We start from the raw sequence: 13,908 nt of genomic DNA, 5'->3' as shown, positions 1-13,908 counted from the left end.
CAACTTTTGATTTTTAAATGCTATAAAAAGCATTCATAACGATGCTAAAAGCGTGGATATTCATGTATATAATTCTTTACTGTGTACTTACCGTGTTAGTCGTTGACAAGAACTGGCATGCCTGATTAGCCGTGGACAATAAGTCGAGAGCAGAGGGCATGTAACAATACCGAGGTACCAAGTAGTCTTCTTGTATATATTCTGCTATTTGTAGAGACTCGTTTCTCATCGTTTCTCCTCATGGTATTTCTTTCCTTTCTTTCGTGGAACTTATGCACACTTGAATGGGGTGATGATTCTTGGATGTACCTGCAGTTGAGTGGTAGGGGTATACTCTCAACATCCTCTCTTGCTCTTCTAAAAGTACCCGATCGAGTTTACCCTGCAAAAAGAGATAAATAAAGATCCCCACGTGACTTGAAGAATTTTTATATGTAGAATTACAGAAAATGGGGTGAGTAAAATAACTATATCTCATAATAAGGGTTCATTATCTCGAGTTGATGACATTTCATTCCTTTTTCTAGGGTAATTGACCCAACAACAAGTGCACTTATGGATATTACTCATGTATAAATTTAGCATTAAAAAAATCATTACTTTCAAAAAGTTATTTCTCAAAATAAAATAAAGCAAGGGTCTTTACTCTATTTTATTTCTATTAAAATTTCAAAATAATGTCATTATGATTAAGAGGAATGTTTAATATCTAAAAGATGATGATGATGATGAAATTATCATATCAGTTTCAGTGATGTGTTTTAATAATCAAGAAACACTTAATTAACATGCAGAAATGTGATAAAAATGTATCTCCAATTCTTATCAAGTTTCAAATTTTTCTAGTGGTTTCAACTTAGAGCAGACTCTACTGTAATACGCTCAAGTATACTGATTATCAGTAACTTACAAGGTAGATGATGATGAGTCGGGGGTTGAAAGTCAGATGAGTGCATACATATATATGTAGAATATATAACCGCGGGTGTAGAGACCGTGAAAACTAAAGGATCAACGAGAGCAGGAAAGAGCGCGAAAGAGCATACAGTACATATGCCAGACCAACCTCCCTCATACAGCCAATCAGAGTACAACGATCAACGGACAAGCTCCGCCTTTTCACCAGAAGAGAGGTCTCGTTGCCCTTTTCCTCGTGTCAACCAGCCACAGTAAACCACAGTACGTATGCGAACGTCCACCGGATGGTATCTCGCATGTTTTAAACGTCTCCAACTTACTTGTATCAGTTTTTTACACATAAATGATTTTTAAAAACCATTTGTTTAAACTCACATCATAGTTAAACTATTTCTGAATCACTGTTATTTTTTCATCATAATCATTTGCCATTTTTAAATTAACAATTCATTTAAATTTCGAGTAACAACAACTAAATCAATCAATCAATTTGTCAAGGTATACTTGATTGGTCTTATGTAATTGGATCAAGCTGAATTTATAACATGTTGAAAATGTAAAACACAAGTGAACTAACTGCAAACTCTTACGAGCTATTTGTCTGTTTTTTTGAAAATTTCACTCACGTATAAAGATAATAATAACAGTAATTGAGGATAAAGAACCGGAAATATCGCGTGTGATTATCAGCTATAAAAAAATGCTCACGATAAGTTGAAGGGTGCTTCAATTAATACACTGATCACCAAGGTGACATTCTTAAGGTGTGAACGCGCGCTTCCAAGGATTCGCTAGTGATCATCATCAGTAGTTTCATCAATTTAAAAAAATGCAACGATTTAAAACGCAGACTTCTAATCTTTTGGCCATCATTTTGTTGATGTTTACACGTTACCAATGTGCTGAAGCTAACTGGTGGTAAGTTATTCGAACCATTTGTGCATTTAATTTATACAATTATCGAGAAAGAAAAAGATACACTTGGTTATTTCAATTTTTTTCCTGTTAATTGTAAAAAAAAAAACACTTGGTAATGTGCTGTAAGAGTGCAAAACACTTATTAAGATAGAGACAAGAAACGAGATATGAACTTTGATGCAACGCGAACGGTCAAACGATCGTTTGAGAAGATTTTATTTCTGACAAACTGGTTCCCCAACCGATTAATCGCTTCTACACAGTTACATCAACGAATGCACGTGTGTATATCCATATAGATACTGAATATATAAGATAAACGTGTGTAATACACTTAACAGACACACACTGTGCAAATCGAAGACAGCAGGAGGGGATCAGTCTGGCTCTGTCTTTTTTCACCACTCTCGTTAGTGTGTCTATGTGTGCTTATTATTCTTCTCTTTCACCTTATTTTGATTCACCTCATGGTACCGGATAATAGTTAATTGATAATTAATACAAACGATTATCTATTCCCAAAAGTTATCTATTGAGGTAGAGTACCATCATCATCATCATCACCATCATCAAAAAATCATTCACGTACAAAATACAATACACCTATCATTTCTACATAATCGTGATTGTATACCAATAAAGTATTACATCTATTGAAATATAATCGTATTAGAACAAACATTAATTAAGATTACAGATGTTGTATTATTTGAAGCACGAAATTTAGAACTGATAGTAGGTGATAATAACATCAAGCATGAGCGCCGGGAAATATATATCTTTTTGCATTAAGTAGTGTGTAGTTATCCAAGACAAAGAGCCGATAGTATGAAGGATTGGCTTGAAAATAGAAACGAGACATGTCGTAAAAAGATAAATCGCTGTACAGCTTTAATAAAGGTATATTTCCTTATCAAGTGTAGTACGTGTGAGTAAAACAAGCGTAAAAGAATGGACGTAGTGTATTATGAGATTTGCTCGTTGACTAAGCTTGCATTTATGACGGCAATTAAAAATTGCATTAATGCTTACGAGTGTTGGTGTGTGAATGTACGATGTATTCAGAGAAAACGAATATATAAAGGTGAAGGGTCGCTATATAACGTGGATTCTTCACAGGAACACATTTTAGGATGTCATTTGAAATGTATAGAGATTTTTATACCTCGAAGAGAATAGTAACGTGCGTTGATGAAAATTGTAAGCCTACAGCGTTTACCTTATACGATTATGTCTCACGTGGTTGTTATTCGACAAATCTTTTACTATCGTCTATGTCGCTATAAGGGAGGCATTTTTAACGTTCGCTCGTAAAGCTCACAAAACCCCTCTGCATTGGTAGATCCGTACTTTATAGTAGCGACAAAGTCGTTCCAGTGTATTATCTCTTCCACTGCTCTCTTTGTTCCCCTTGTCCGCTTTTCTCCTGAAAGAGAAACTCTAAGTGAAACTGGAGTGTAAGCGTTTTGACGTTTGTACGATGAGTCACAAACATATAGCCATATATACCTTTTAATTCCTCTCCGTACGATGAGGAGGAATATAAGTTTTATGCGGTACAGTATAGACCTGAAGATGAGCAGTTAGGGTGTACAAGGAGGGCTCAAATAAAAATTTGGACTCCCTTTCCGCATGGGCTCGTTTATGGGGACATTGCCTGCGTCCAATATAATATCCAATACTCTTCTCAGTCACGAGATACCTTCTCCTCGCCCCGTTACGTAGTTATATGTTATATGAATCCAAAGTATACATTTGTATAGTCGTCATCTATGTGTATAACATAATATCTATGTATATACATAATATATTAGGCCTATAAAAAGTAACCCAAGGATGTATGTGTAGTCACGCCGCCTTGTACTGTGTCGTAAAAAAGAAAAAAAAAGGAAATCGACAAAGGGGATTCTCCGAGTCCTCCTCGATACTTGATTTTGCCTTACACTATGTTTTCGTTCACCCTAAACGCTGTTTCCTTGACGTGAAATATTCGCTCAGTGTACATATCCTAATATAAGCATTCCTCTCCTTTTTACCGTCTTTCCTTACTTACCAATAATCTCTTCCTTTTCTGAAACATAATTTATTTGAATGCATTCAAACGGAACCTATTAATTATGTATGTTGGTGTTAAAGTAATTACCTGGAGTGAGAAAAGGTTGCCCAAGAAACACAGAAGATATGTAATGTAGCAGGTGTCTCTCGGTTTCATTAGATACTTTGGTATTATTTAAAACGATGCTTTACCATCATCACGCATCTTTTACATCTTCTCTTCACCTCAACTTCTCTCTATATCTCGGCTGGCATTTCATCTTCTACTTCTGCAGTTGCTCGTGCGCTTGAAAAATCTCCGACAAAGGGGGCGGCAGTCTTTGGGAGCCCACGGGACTTGTCTCGGCCAGTGTTTCCACTAGGCTCAAAATATAAACGACCACAAGAAGAATCCGGCCGAGTTTACCGTGCGAGCCTTGCGCCTCGTTTTGTCTTGTCTCGCCTTGTTCTGTGTCTCTCCAATGGTTTCCACTGAGCTTCTTGTATATAAGAGTAGAAAAGATCTTTTCGCAATGTATACTACTTGATTCTACATGGAGAATTGTAGTAGTTATATTTTCCAACCAGCCTTGCATTCTAAAATGAGGAAAAAAAAAACCTTCTTAACTAGATGAAAGGATGATAAAATTGTTTTGATATATTCAAGATAAGGAAAACCTGTTTGAAGTCATTTAAAAGTGAATTAAAATTTAATTTCTGCAGATGTATTAAAAACTCAACATTTGATAATAAATTAGCAACTTTAAGTTGTTCACATTTTAAAATATTTCTGAATGGTACTAAATTTTTTTTCGCTACCTTTGCAAGAAAAATTTGTTACATTGATGGACTATCTCCAACAATAAGCACACACTTGTTGAACGCGCGTGGTTTATCTTCCGTCATAGATCATCATCCGGGGTGTGAGTATACCCCAGTATGTATTATATACATTAGTCAGACTTTGTTTGAAGCACGCGTCACCATTCAAATATAACCTGAAATGATGAAAAATTAATGAAGAAGATTAAAAAATGTCATTTATTTAATGAAATATTTTTATCTTCATTTTACTTACTTTTATTTCATCTCTTTTCAATGATATTTTTGCCAAGTGTGCATCATTTTCCGTGTTATAAATTTAATAGAGGTCTAATAACATACAACTGGAACAATATCCCTGGAAGTGGTTGAGGATTACAGATAAAACCAGCTGGCAATTGCACATTCACTTCCATTTACTGCTGGTTGATGAACAAGGGTAAATTAGTTCTAGCTAGTGGACTCTAAATAAATATATAAAATGAATAAATAATGAAAGGTGAATGACTTATTTTAATTTTCTTGATATTTTTCAACATGTGGAGATATAATTTGTTGAGCACATATTTGAAATAGTGCATACTTACGTATGAACATGATAGAAGAGAATAAGAGTTGTTGTCAAGCCCATGGTTGAGCATAAATTAACCGTCGGTTAAATCTCCTACGGCCTAATCCATCATAAATAACTCGCGGTGCAGATGCGTGCAGTATATATACCCGGGATATTGGCTCCCCTAAATTATTTCGAAACGATTGTAGTAACTCTCAGTGCGGTCGCAGCCCCCCAGCAACGTGTATCCACACATTATGTCTCTCGTCACTCCCCTTCAGTCTCTACGTATATGTGTACACGTCTAGTTTAACCAACAACTATTCTGCAATTGTCCTATTCCATGTGTGTATTGTTGGAATCAAGGAAATTAGATGAGTCTGAAAAAAAAAATAATCTAATGAATTAAGAATGAATGTTGATGGTAAAATATTACTGTGATTACATCAGTTAATGAGAATGGTATTTTTGGAGTAATAAATTGGATTAGAATTTTTTAAAATTAATGGTTGACAGAATACTGGTGGTATTTTAATTTTTTTAATTAGTTTTCATTGGATTTAAGGATTTTTCACGGTGCATTAGAGCAATTAGCTTTTTTTTTTGTTTATCTTGACTCGTATCTTTTTGGAGTTCTTGGTGAGGTTTTTGGAGCAATCGTTGACATAAAGATAATTTTTTAGTACCTGTTTTTTCTGTTATCATGATAAAATAAATAAACATAAGTAGATCCAATGAAGTAAAAAAAATCTTATGTTGACATTTCTTTAAAATACTGACTTTTCATGAGAACATTATCAATAATTATTTGATTCTTTGAAAAAAATTTAAAAAATTTCCGATCCTCATGAAGAATCAAATTTATGATGAAAGTATTTTTAGAATGATGTATGTTTATTTTCATTCGACTGCAAATCCTTATAAGATTGTTGGAACTATTTTAGTGCATCATGAAAAGAAAGTTTAGAGGAGTTATATTCTTTTGTTGTCGATTTTATACGTTTCTCAGATTATACAGCAAGTAAAAAGGTGAAATGTATAATTTTCTTTTTTTACTAAATGCTTAGAAAAATGTCTACACATTAATTTCACGTCCATTTCTATACCTTTTAACAACCATGACTCTAACAACCTGACTCAAATCCTTTTAAGCATGGAGATTTGAACCTGAGCATTTCCATTTTTCATCAACGTCATCCTTTTTATAAATAACAGCTAAAAGTCAGAATGCATTCTTCTAGAATTGTGGAAATGTTTTATCTCCCTGGAATGATATAAATTGAAGGAGATTTTTTTACCTATGGCGTAATTGTTTTTTTTATCAATGCACCATTATTTTATGAATTCTTATCATCACCAGACCTTTCTTAATAAACTTATGATGAATAAAAATGATTAAATAAAAGTAAAGACACTATTCCATCTATTAAGTGAAATTAAATCTTCACTAACAAATTTTGTTCCAAGTTAAAAGGATTAAAATTTCATTTCATAAAATAAGAAATGTACTTCATTATAATCAGTAAAACAATATCTTTACCATAGGATTATTTCTCACGGTATAAAAGTGTATCATTACTTGTTCTTCTTGGTATAATATTCATTTTTATTTTATTTAAACTTCTAACTAAAAAGTTAAATATTTCCTCAACTGAATAAAAATAATATTCATGACATAATCAACAAAATAATAACCATCTTCAGCAGAAATGTATTCTTCCTGAAAACTTATTTTTTTTTGTAATATAAAAACTGCAGTATTTTTATACAGAATGTAGGTATACGAATAACGCTGAGCAGCTGCTGCGGGCGGTGCGGGTGGCTTATTATATGCCGATGTTCCATTTTATTCACGATAATGTGCAGCAGAGAGTAGGGATAATAATATGCGAAATGATGCCTTCTGGTTGCAGCTACCTTACTGCTACCAATCTCCTTCTGTTTCAAAATGATTTGCCGTATATTACAGCATTATATGCAGCAGACTTGATCAGCGCATTTCTTTTCCTCGTGAAAAATAGTATGCAGCAGTGGTGGCGGTGGTGGTACATAAGCCGGTCAATCCATTTGCCAGAGTGAAAAGTGACGAAGAGGGTGCGGGTGTTCACTTGATGGTTTTTCTTCTTATAAACTTTCCAATTTACTTAGCTCGGGGATTCTGAAACGAATCGCCAGAATTTTTCACGCCGCTTTAGAATAAAGGCGTGACTCGTAGCTCACCACGACGTAGATATATATGGTACATCACGTCCACTGCACTATTTTTATTATAAACTTTTACAAATTTTCTTTCCTTTTGTTCAATTTACGTCCCTTTGCTCCTCTCAAGCTCATAAACTGTTTCCCCTCATGATATATGTGTAATAAATAATGACATCTCTACGAGATACTCATTGTAGAGTTTCATGGCTTTTCGTCTACTTTATTATACACTCTTTCAATATTTAAAGGTGAAATACGTGGTATTGTAACTATCAATGTTGGATACCAAACACTATTCTTCACAAACTATTCTACATCATCAGGCATTTTGACCGACTTATTCTAAATTGATATCCTATTTTTTTGGGCTTCCTCTTCCTGTATTCTTGAAATTTGAGGTCTATATTATTTGTGGTATATTCCATTCCAATTTATTATTATTCAAATCAACTTTTTAAACCAATGTTTTGGTAGTTGAGTAACTCTGATGTGTATTTTAGCTTTTTGTATTCTTCACATTTTATTCAATTATTGAATTTTTTTTTCCTAGTATTTCAACTTTCTTAAAATCATGATTGCATCAACATCAACTTTCATCAAATGACTTCTGTCCAGCCAACCATTGTCTACTGTAAAAAAAATTAAATTACAAGATTATAAATTTTTTAGCATCAAAAAAGCAATAAAGATTGTAATCTAAGTCTATTGCATAAATTCTGAACCCAATCCCATAATCTCTAATCAAATCATGATCACTATCAAGAAATTTCTTCTACTCTTGAATAGTTTCCTTGAGGAAATGAAAGCCATATAATTATTTAAAATTTAAATCCCCATTTTAACTCAATAAAACTCAAGATTTTCTCATAAAGTTTTAATTAAGCACTTAATAAGCAGCACGGTAATGTTGAAAAAATGGTATTATCACAAAAAATCATTTAGTTCATTATTTAAGAAAAATCCTGATTGAAATTTCACATACGTATACATACATAATAACCTGTCTTGCATTTTCTTTTAATCAGAACAAGGTCATTAATTAGTGTACGCTTACCTTATCACACTTCAACAATATCATGAAAAATCCATAAAACTTATTTAGAAAACCTGCAAATTACAATGCTGACTCAAGTGTGTGCCATATGTATATGTATATTAGCCATTAAGATAAACCATTGTATGGAGCAAAAAACAAAGAAGTTGTTGAAGAAGTATGGGGAAATGGCAAAAAAGAGAGTAGAAATGATGAACGTTGAGACCCAATCACTTGAAAAGCTACAAGTCCTACTGTACTACTCTCAGTAAGTAGGGCACATTTTTCAAGACTTGGTCGTACTTCTGGAGTTTTTGTCGCGACTTTGTGAACAGGTAGTGGACAAGTTCAAAAATAGGAGAATAAGTATGTCTAAAAAAAAAATAGAAAAACTCACTAACGAGCTTTTGAGGTCCTTTTCACTTGGGATCACCTTCTACTTGTTTCTTCTTCCCCCTTTTTTGCCATCTCTGCATAAGTAAGGTTGATGAAGTCGAAGAGCTCTCGAGCAGGAGCCAAGCGCTACTCAAATGCAATCGTTGACGATGGCTCGCACGCCACGAAACGCCACTGGGATAGATTATACGTTTCTTCGGATCATGACAACATATAGTGAAGCACCAAGATTGCCATATCAACAGCAGAGCAAGCCAGCCTCCATCTCTTAATACTCCAACTCGTATACCTCGTTGTTGAGTACCCTCTCGACCGCTCCACCCTACTGCCAACGATACTCTCTTCAAAATCCAACCCTCTTTGTGGGAGGGCCGGCCAATTGGCGTGCTGTATCCCAATTAAACCACGTATGTTCTCTTCTCAATGTAGTGCACTACTTGCTTCTCTCTTTTCTCTCCTCCATTGCGTCCTACACTTGCTCAATATCCCTCTTCTCTTTTCAAAAAGACTTTTCTACTTCTCTAGATAGGTGAACTCCATATTTTTTATTCCATTCTTTTCCCTTACCACTTGACTAGAAAAACTTTTATAATCGTCATATAATTTTTTCATTTCTGCTTTTTAGTCCATGGATTAGGGCGTTCTTCATCAACCTGAAACACAGAGAAATAATATTAATTATCAGCATTTCTTACAAAATAAAGTTGCTATTTATGATCAATTTGGTGAAGAGAAAATTACATTTTTATAATACTATTTTAATATGACATAACAGTTCATTTGTCTGGAGTTGTTTGAAGCAATATGTACCCTGATAGAATTTTTTTTATTCAGCTGCCATAAATCCTCATATAAGAAACGAATAATTTAATTGATAGAGATCGTTATCAATAAAGTATATAGTCTGTATGACTAATTCAATTTCCCTCAATGCTCGCCCTATTTTTCTTCTCCATTGCTTCTTATGTTATATCAACTTAATACACTTCACTTCCAAAAAACTTGACTATTTTTCTGTTGGGTTGGTTTTATGCTATTTTTTTAGATTCCATGATATCATTTTATTTTATTCAGGACCTACTTTACTGTAATAAAATTTTCCATTCTTATTTTTAATAAAATTAATCAACATTCTATTTTGATAGAATAAAAAATATTGTTTCCATTCATTTGAATGCTTTTGTAATAAATATAATGGGGTATTGTTTTGTTTGTTACCAATTAGAGTAGCTTTCACAGTTAAAAAGCTTGACCAGGGCTATATTTTCAAAGTCCAATATTTTATTTTGATCAATATATTTAATACAAAATAATATAACCATGAAGGGGTGTATATATATATGTGGCATATCCGGGGGTGTATTTTTTTTTAACCAAGTTACCGTGAGTTTAATGGATGGCGATCGAATTTCAGTGGTAACAATGTTGGATAGGGTGGGTGCTCATTAACTACGAAGTTGCCTGGCTTTTTCACCCGAGGGTTTTATGAAATCTAGATGAGAGGCCACAAGGGGATGTGTAATCACCGAAATCTTGTGATGAGTTAAGGGCACCAAGTCATAGAACCTCTTGTAAATATGTATTTACTATCCTTACAGTACACAAGATTGTCATTTATTTACATATATTTTGCAAGTTGAGTTGAAAACTTTACGTATGTACATATGTGTGTATGTGTGTACAGATGAAATGTACATTCAAGTAAGAAACAAACTGCAAGTAAACAAGACCTACCCTTCACACCACCCCACGAATTGTGTCGTGAATTTTACAACACTTGATATTCATTTTGAAATTGCCTATCTCGTGGTGCACATTCGTATGAATACATTCCCTCATATTTCAACTCTCTTTCTTGCATGCGTGCTTATATCTGTATACACATTTTCCAGACTACGATGATCCTGCTGCCACATAAAATTCTTACAATTACTGCAATTGTGAGTATAGTAAAATTATCTTGACAAAGTAAAAATGATGTTTCTTATAAGGAATATATATGTATATTTTTTTTTTCAATTCTTCCTTTCAACAATGCTCTTTACTGTTGTACTAACAGTTTAGATATTTTATTAAAAGAAGATATGTTTAATATAAGTAAATTATTGAACAATCTATTACACTTAGAGAAGAGCTGTAGAAAAGATCTTTGAATAAATTGTTAGAATATATTTTAAAAAATACTATTTTTTTTTTTAATATTAAAAAAAAATTTACTCTTTTTAAGAAGTTTATTCTTGATGATCTAGAGTGTGAATTGATAAAAGTAGCATATTAACCTGGATATTGGTTTATTTTAAATATTTCTTTAAGAGTCAATATTTATTCAGCTAAAATGAGCTATGTGATTCAATGTATCTAGCAAATCTTCCCAACTATCAGAATAAAATTAAAAAAAATAATTCCATCATAAAACTCTTTTTAGCAATGCTTCATCATGGCTCATAAATTGGACCAATAAATTTTTTTCCACCTGAAAAAAATGATCAACATCTTCAACATCATCCTAATAACATCTTAAAACCCAAGCAAAAGTCATTTCTATTTTAGTATCAAGAAATATTCATCATAATTGCGAAAACTCTCAATTCGCATTGGTTCATGCAAGCTCCGCCCTTAGCTAACTAACCCTCTTTGCTAATTACTGCATATGTACTTGGGCATTACGCGGCAAGCACGCGGCGTATAAAGTATACACAGCAGGAAGGAGAGAGCGAGAGGTACACGCGCAAGGGTTATATAGAGTGGGCTAGGGCTTCCATTGTATTATTATTTCGCTCCCATCATCCAGGACGTAACGTCGAGCGATGGAGCTTGTTTGCTACCGGCCATATTATATGTGCCCGAGGGAGATAACCACAACAGGAATGCGTAGACTCTTTTGCTCTTTCTCTCACACGTACACTCTCCTCAACCTTTCCTACTCTATTTAATTGTACATGCTTTAATTAACCAATTATCGACGATATGTCCTATTATATTGGACTCATTCACGTCACAATCTGTATCCATTAACCATTATTATGATGGCTTAAGGTCCATTCTACTTGTGCTTCCAATATTATCATTTTTCTTTCATAAAATACTTATTAATATCTTGTTCAGTAATATTGCTAATTTTATTCTGTGTTAATCTCAAGGTATATTGATAATGCTGAATTTTTTTTCTTTAATTACACACTCAGTTTGAAAACTATTTGTATGCATGTACAAGATAAAATTGGCAGAAAGATGAAAAAAAAAATAATAAATGAAAAAATTAGAGACATGCTTGTGGATTCTAATTGGATCAAATTAAGACGGAGTTGGATGAGAATTATAAGTTTTAAAAAAATTCCTCAGTAAAAAGTAATTTATTTTAAAAATTAACGTTGGTATACATTAAATGAGATATTTCTTCATCACGGATTTGATGTAATTTATTTTAATCTTGAAAATAAAAAATTTTTGCATTGCAAAATAAAATTATAAACAACTGTTTGTTGCATTTAATATAGAGATATGTGGCCAATAAATATTGTGTATCTAATCAAAGAAAATTATTTATATGATTGTCTGGACTTTAATCAAAAGCTCGATTACATTTCTTTATAAACTGAAATGATATCTAAATACAAAATATTCAATTAAATTTAATTAACAATAAAAATTCATTGATTACATAAATACTAATAAATTAAATAAAAACTTCCTATAAAAGATTTTTTGAATAGAAATTTACATTAAATAATTTTTTTTTCTATTGAAACATTTTAATAATTAGCATTTTATTTTCATTTAAATACGAATGATGCCCAATTTCATTCAGTTTTTCTTACAAAGTAATACGTAAAGTCATTTGTATGTAAAATGTAGAAAATATGAAATTTTTCATTCAAAGAAAAATCTCTTTGATTGGTAATGTCGACATAAATATGTCGTTATTGATATTCAAATTTATCCTACACACATTGCTATGATTATATCTAATCAGAAATAGTTATTCACATAATTATTAAATTTAATTGCTAAAATTAGACTGAACAAAAAATATTTTTATCACAAACCCCGAAATTCATCATCAAATTCCATTATTCTTATCCAATTTCCCCAATTCTATCATTTTTCCAATATTAACACAAACTGTTAATTTATCATAAATTCATTTAAGAGAAGAACAATTTTTTTTTCAACATTAAATAGCGTACAAAAGATTATCCAAATATTACTAAAAATTGAAGGAAAAAAATTTATGTTATCACCGAAAATTATGAATATCATAATTAATGTTTTGTAATTATTTTTGTTTTTTTTTCAAATTAATAAATTCTTTAAATTTTGAGTTTTTTAATAAATATAGATGTTCATCTTTAATATAAAAATAAACTTACTGTTCTGAGTTTATTTTTATATTTCGTCTATACTACCTTAAAATAAAATTAAACGTAATGTCTCCATACATACGTTGTAATTGATAATCCAATACATATTGGAGCGCATATATCCAATCAGAAATGGTTATTTAAATGATTAATCAGTTCGATTACCAGGTTCGTTAGATTAAGAACAAAAATGCCCCAATCGAGAGCTTGATAATTTTTCGCATACATTTGCGTTACATATAGATATATTTATATATGTATAAAATATATATTCATGTATATACAACTGGTGTACAACTGACAAGAGAGATAAGAAGAAGATTTCTGGTACGACGACGTTTGGTTCGCTTTTGAAAACGAGCTGGATTCAAACTCGTAGTGTCGCAGATTACGCTGAGTGGATTCCGTGGAATTGCATTGCCCTGAGAGTGGATTAAGGCTGTTGGCGGTGGGAATTATATGGACAAGACAACGATACGTCTACCTTTTTATTGAAATATCTCGGAGGTTTTCAATGCATTGATTCTAATCATTCATTAAATATTTCTAGAGAGCTTTTATGCGTTGAGTTTCTTTATTAAAAAATTTTAATTGACCTTTTTCTAATTATGAATGACCAGAAAATTTATAGTAATTAAAAGCTTTAAGAAGGATAAGAATAATTGGAAGAC

At 32.3% G+C, this 13,908-nt stretch overlaps 2 protein-coding genes and 1 long non-coding RNA gene across 3 annotated transcripts in view; 1 reads left to right on the top strand and 2 right to left on the bottom strand.

Annotated features, from left to right (window-relative positions):
• Window positions 1–1,192: 1,192 nt before the first annotated feature.
• LOC118067860 (protein Wnt-1-like) overlaps window positions 1,193–13,908 on the top strand; it is a 24,598-nt gene continuing 11,882 nt past the window's right edge. Inside the window, exon 1 of the mRNA XM_035084843.1 lies at window positions 1,193–1,836. Within this exon, the coding sequence (XP_034940734.1) occupies window positions 1,748–1,836 (89 nt within the window). The 5' untranslated portion in view covers window positions 1,193–1,747. The remainder of the gene's footprint in view (window positions 1,837–13,908) is intronic.
• LOC118067862 (uncharacterized) lies at window positions 3,185–4,076 on the bottom strand. Its single transcript, XR_004690440.1, has 3 exons — window positions 3,980–4,076; window positions 3,346–3,907; window positions 3,185–3,262 (listed from the first exon to the last, which is right to left on the bottom strand). It is a non-coding gene; the product is annotated as an uncharacterized lncRNA (long non-coding RNA).
• Hus1-like (Hus1-like checkpoint clamp component) overlaps window positions 9,511–13,908 on the bottom strand; it is a 21,353-nt gene continuing 16,955 nt past the window's right edge. The window contains exon 4 of the mRNA XM_035084845.1: window positions 9,511–9,529. Within this exon, the coding sequence (XP_034940736.1) occupies window positions 9,525–9,529 (5 nt within the window). The 3' untranslated portion in view covers window positions 9,511–9,524. The remainder of the gene's footprint in view (window positions 9,530–13,908) is intronic.

The sequence above is a fragment of the Chelonus insularis genome, unplaced genomic scaffold, assembly GCF_013357705.1.
Source record: "Chelonus insularis isolate UGA/USDA-ARS -01 unplaced genomic scaffold, ASM1335770v1 contig_397_pilon, whole genome shotgun sequence".
NCBI classification, from domain to species: domain Eukaryota; kingdom Metazoa; phylum Arthropoda; class Insecta; order Hymenoptera; family Braconidae; genus Chelonus; species Chelonus insularis.
This window is presented reverse-complemented; position numbering and strand designations above follow the sequence as displayed.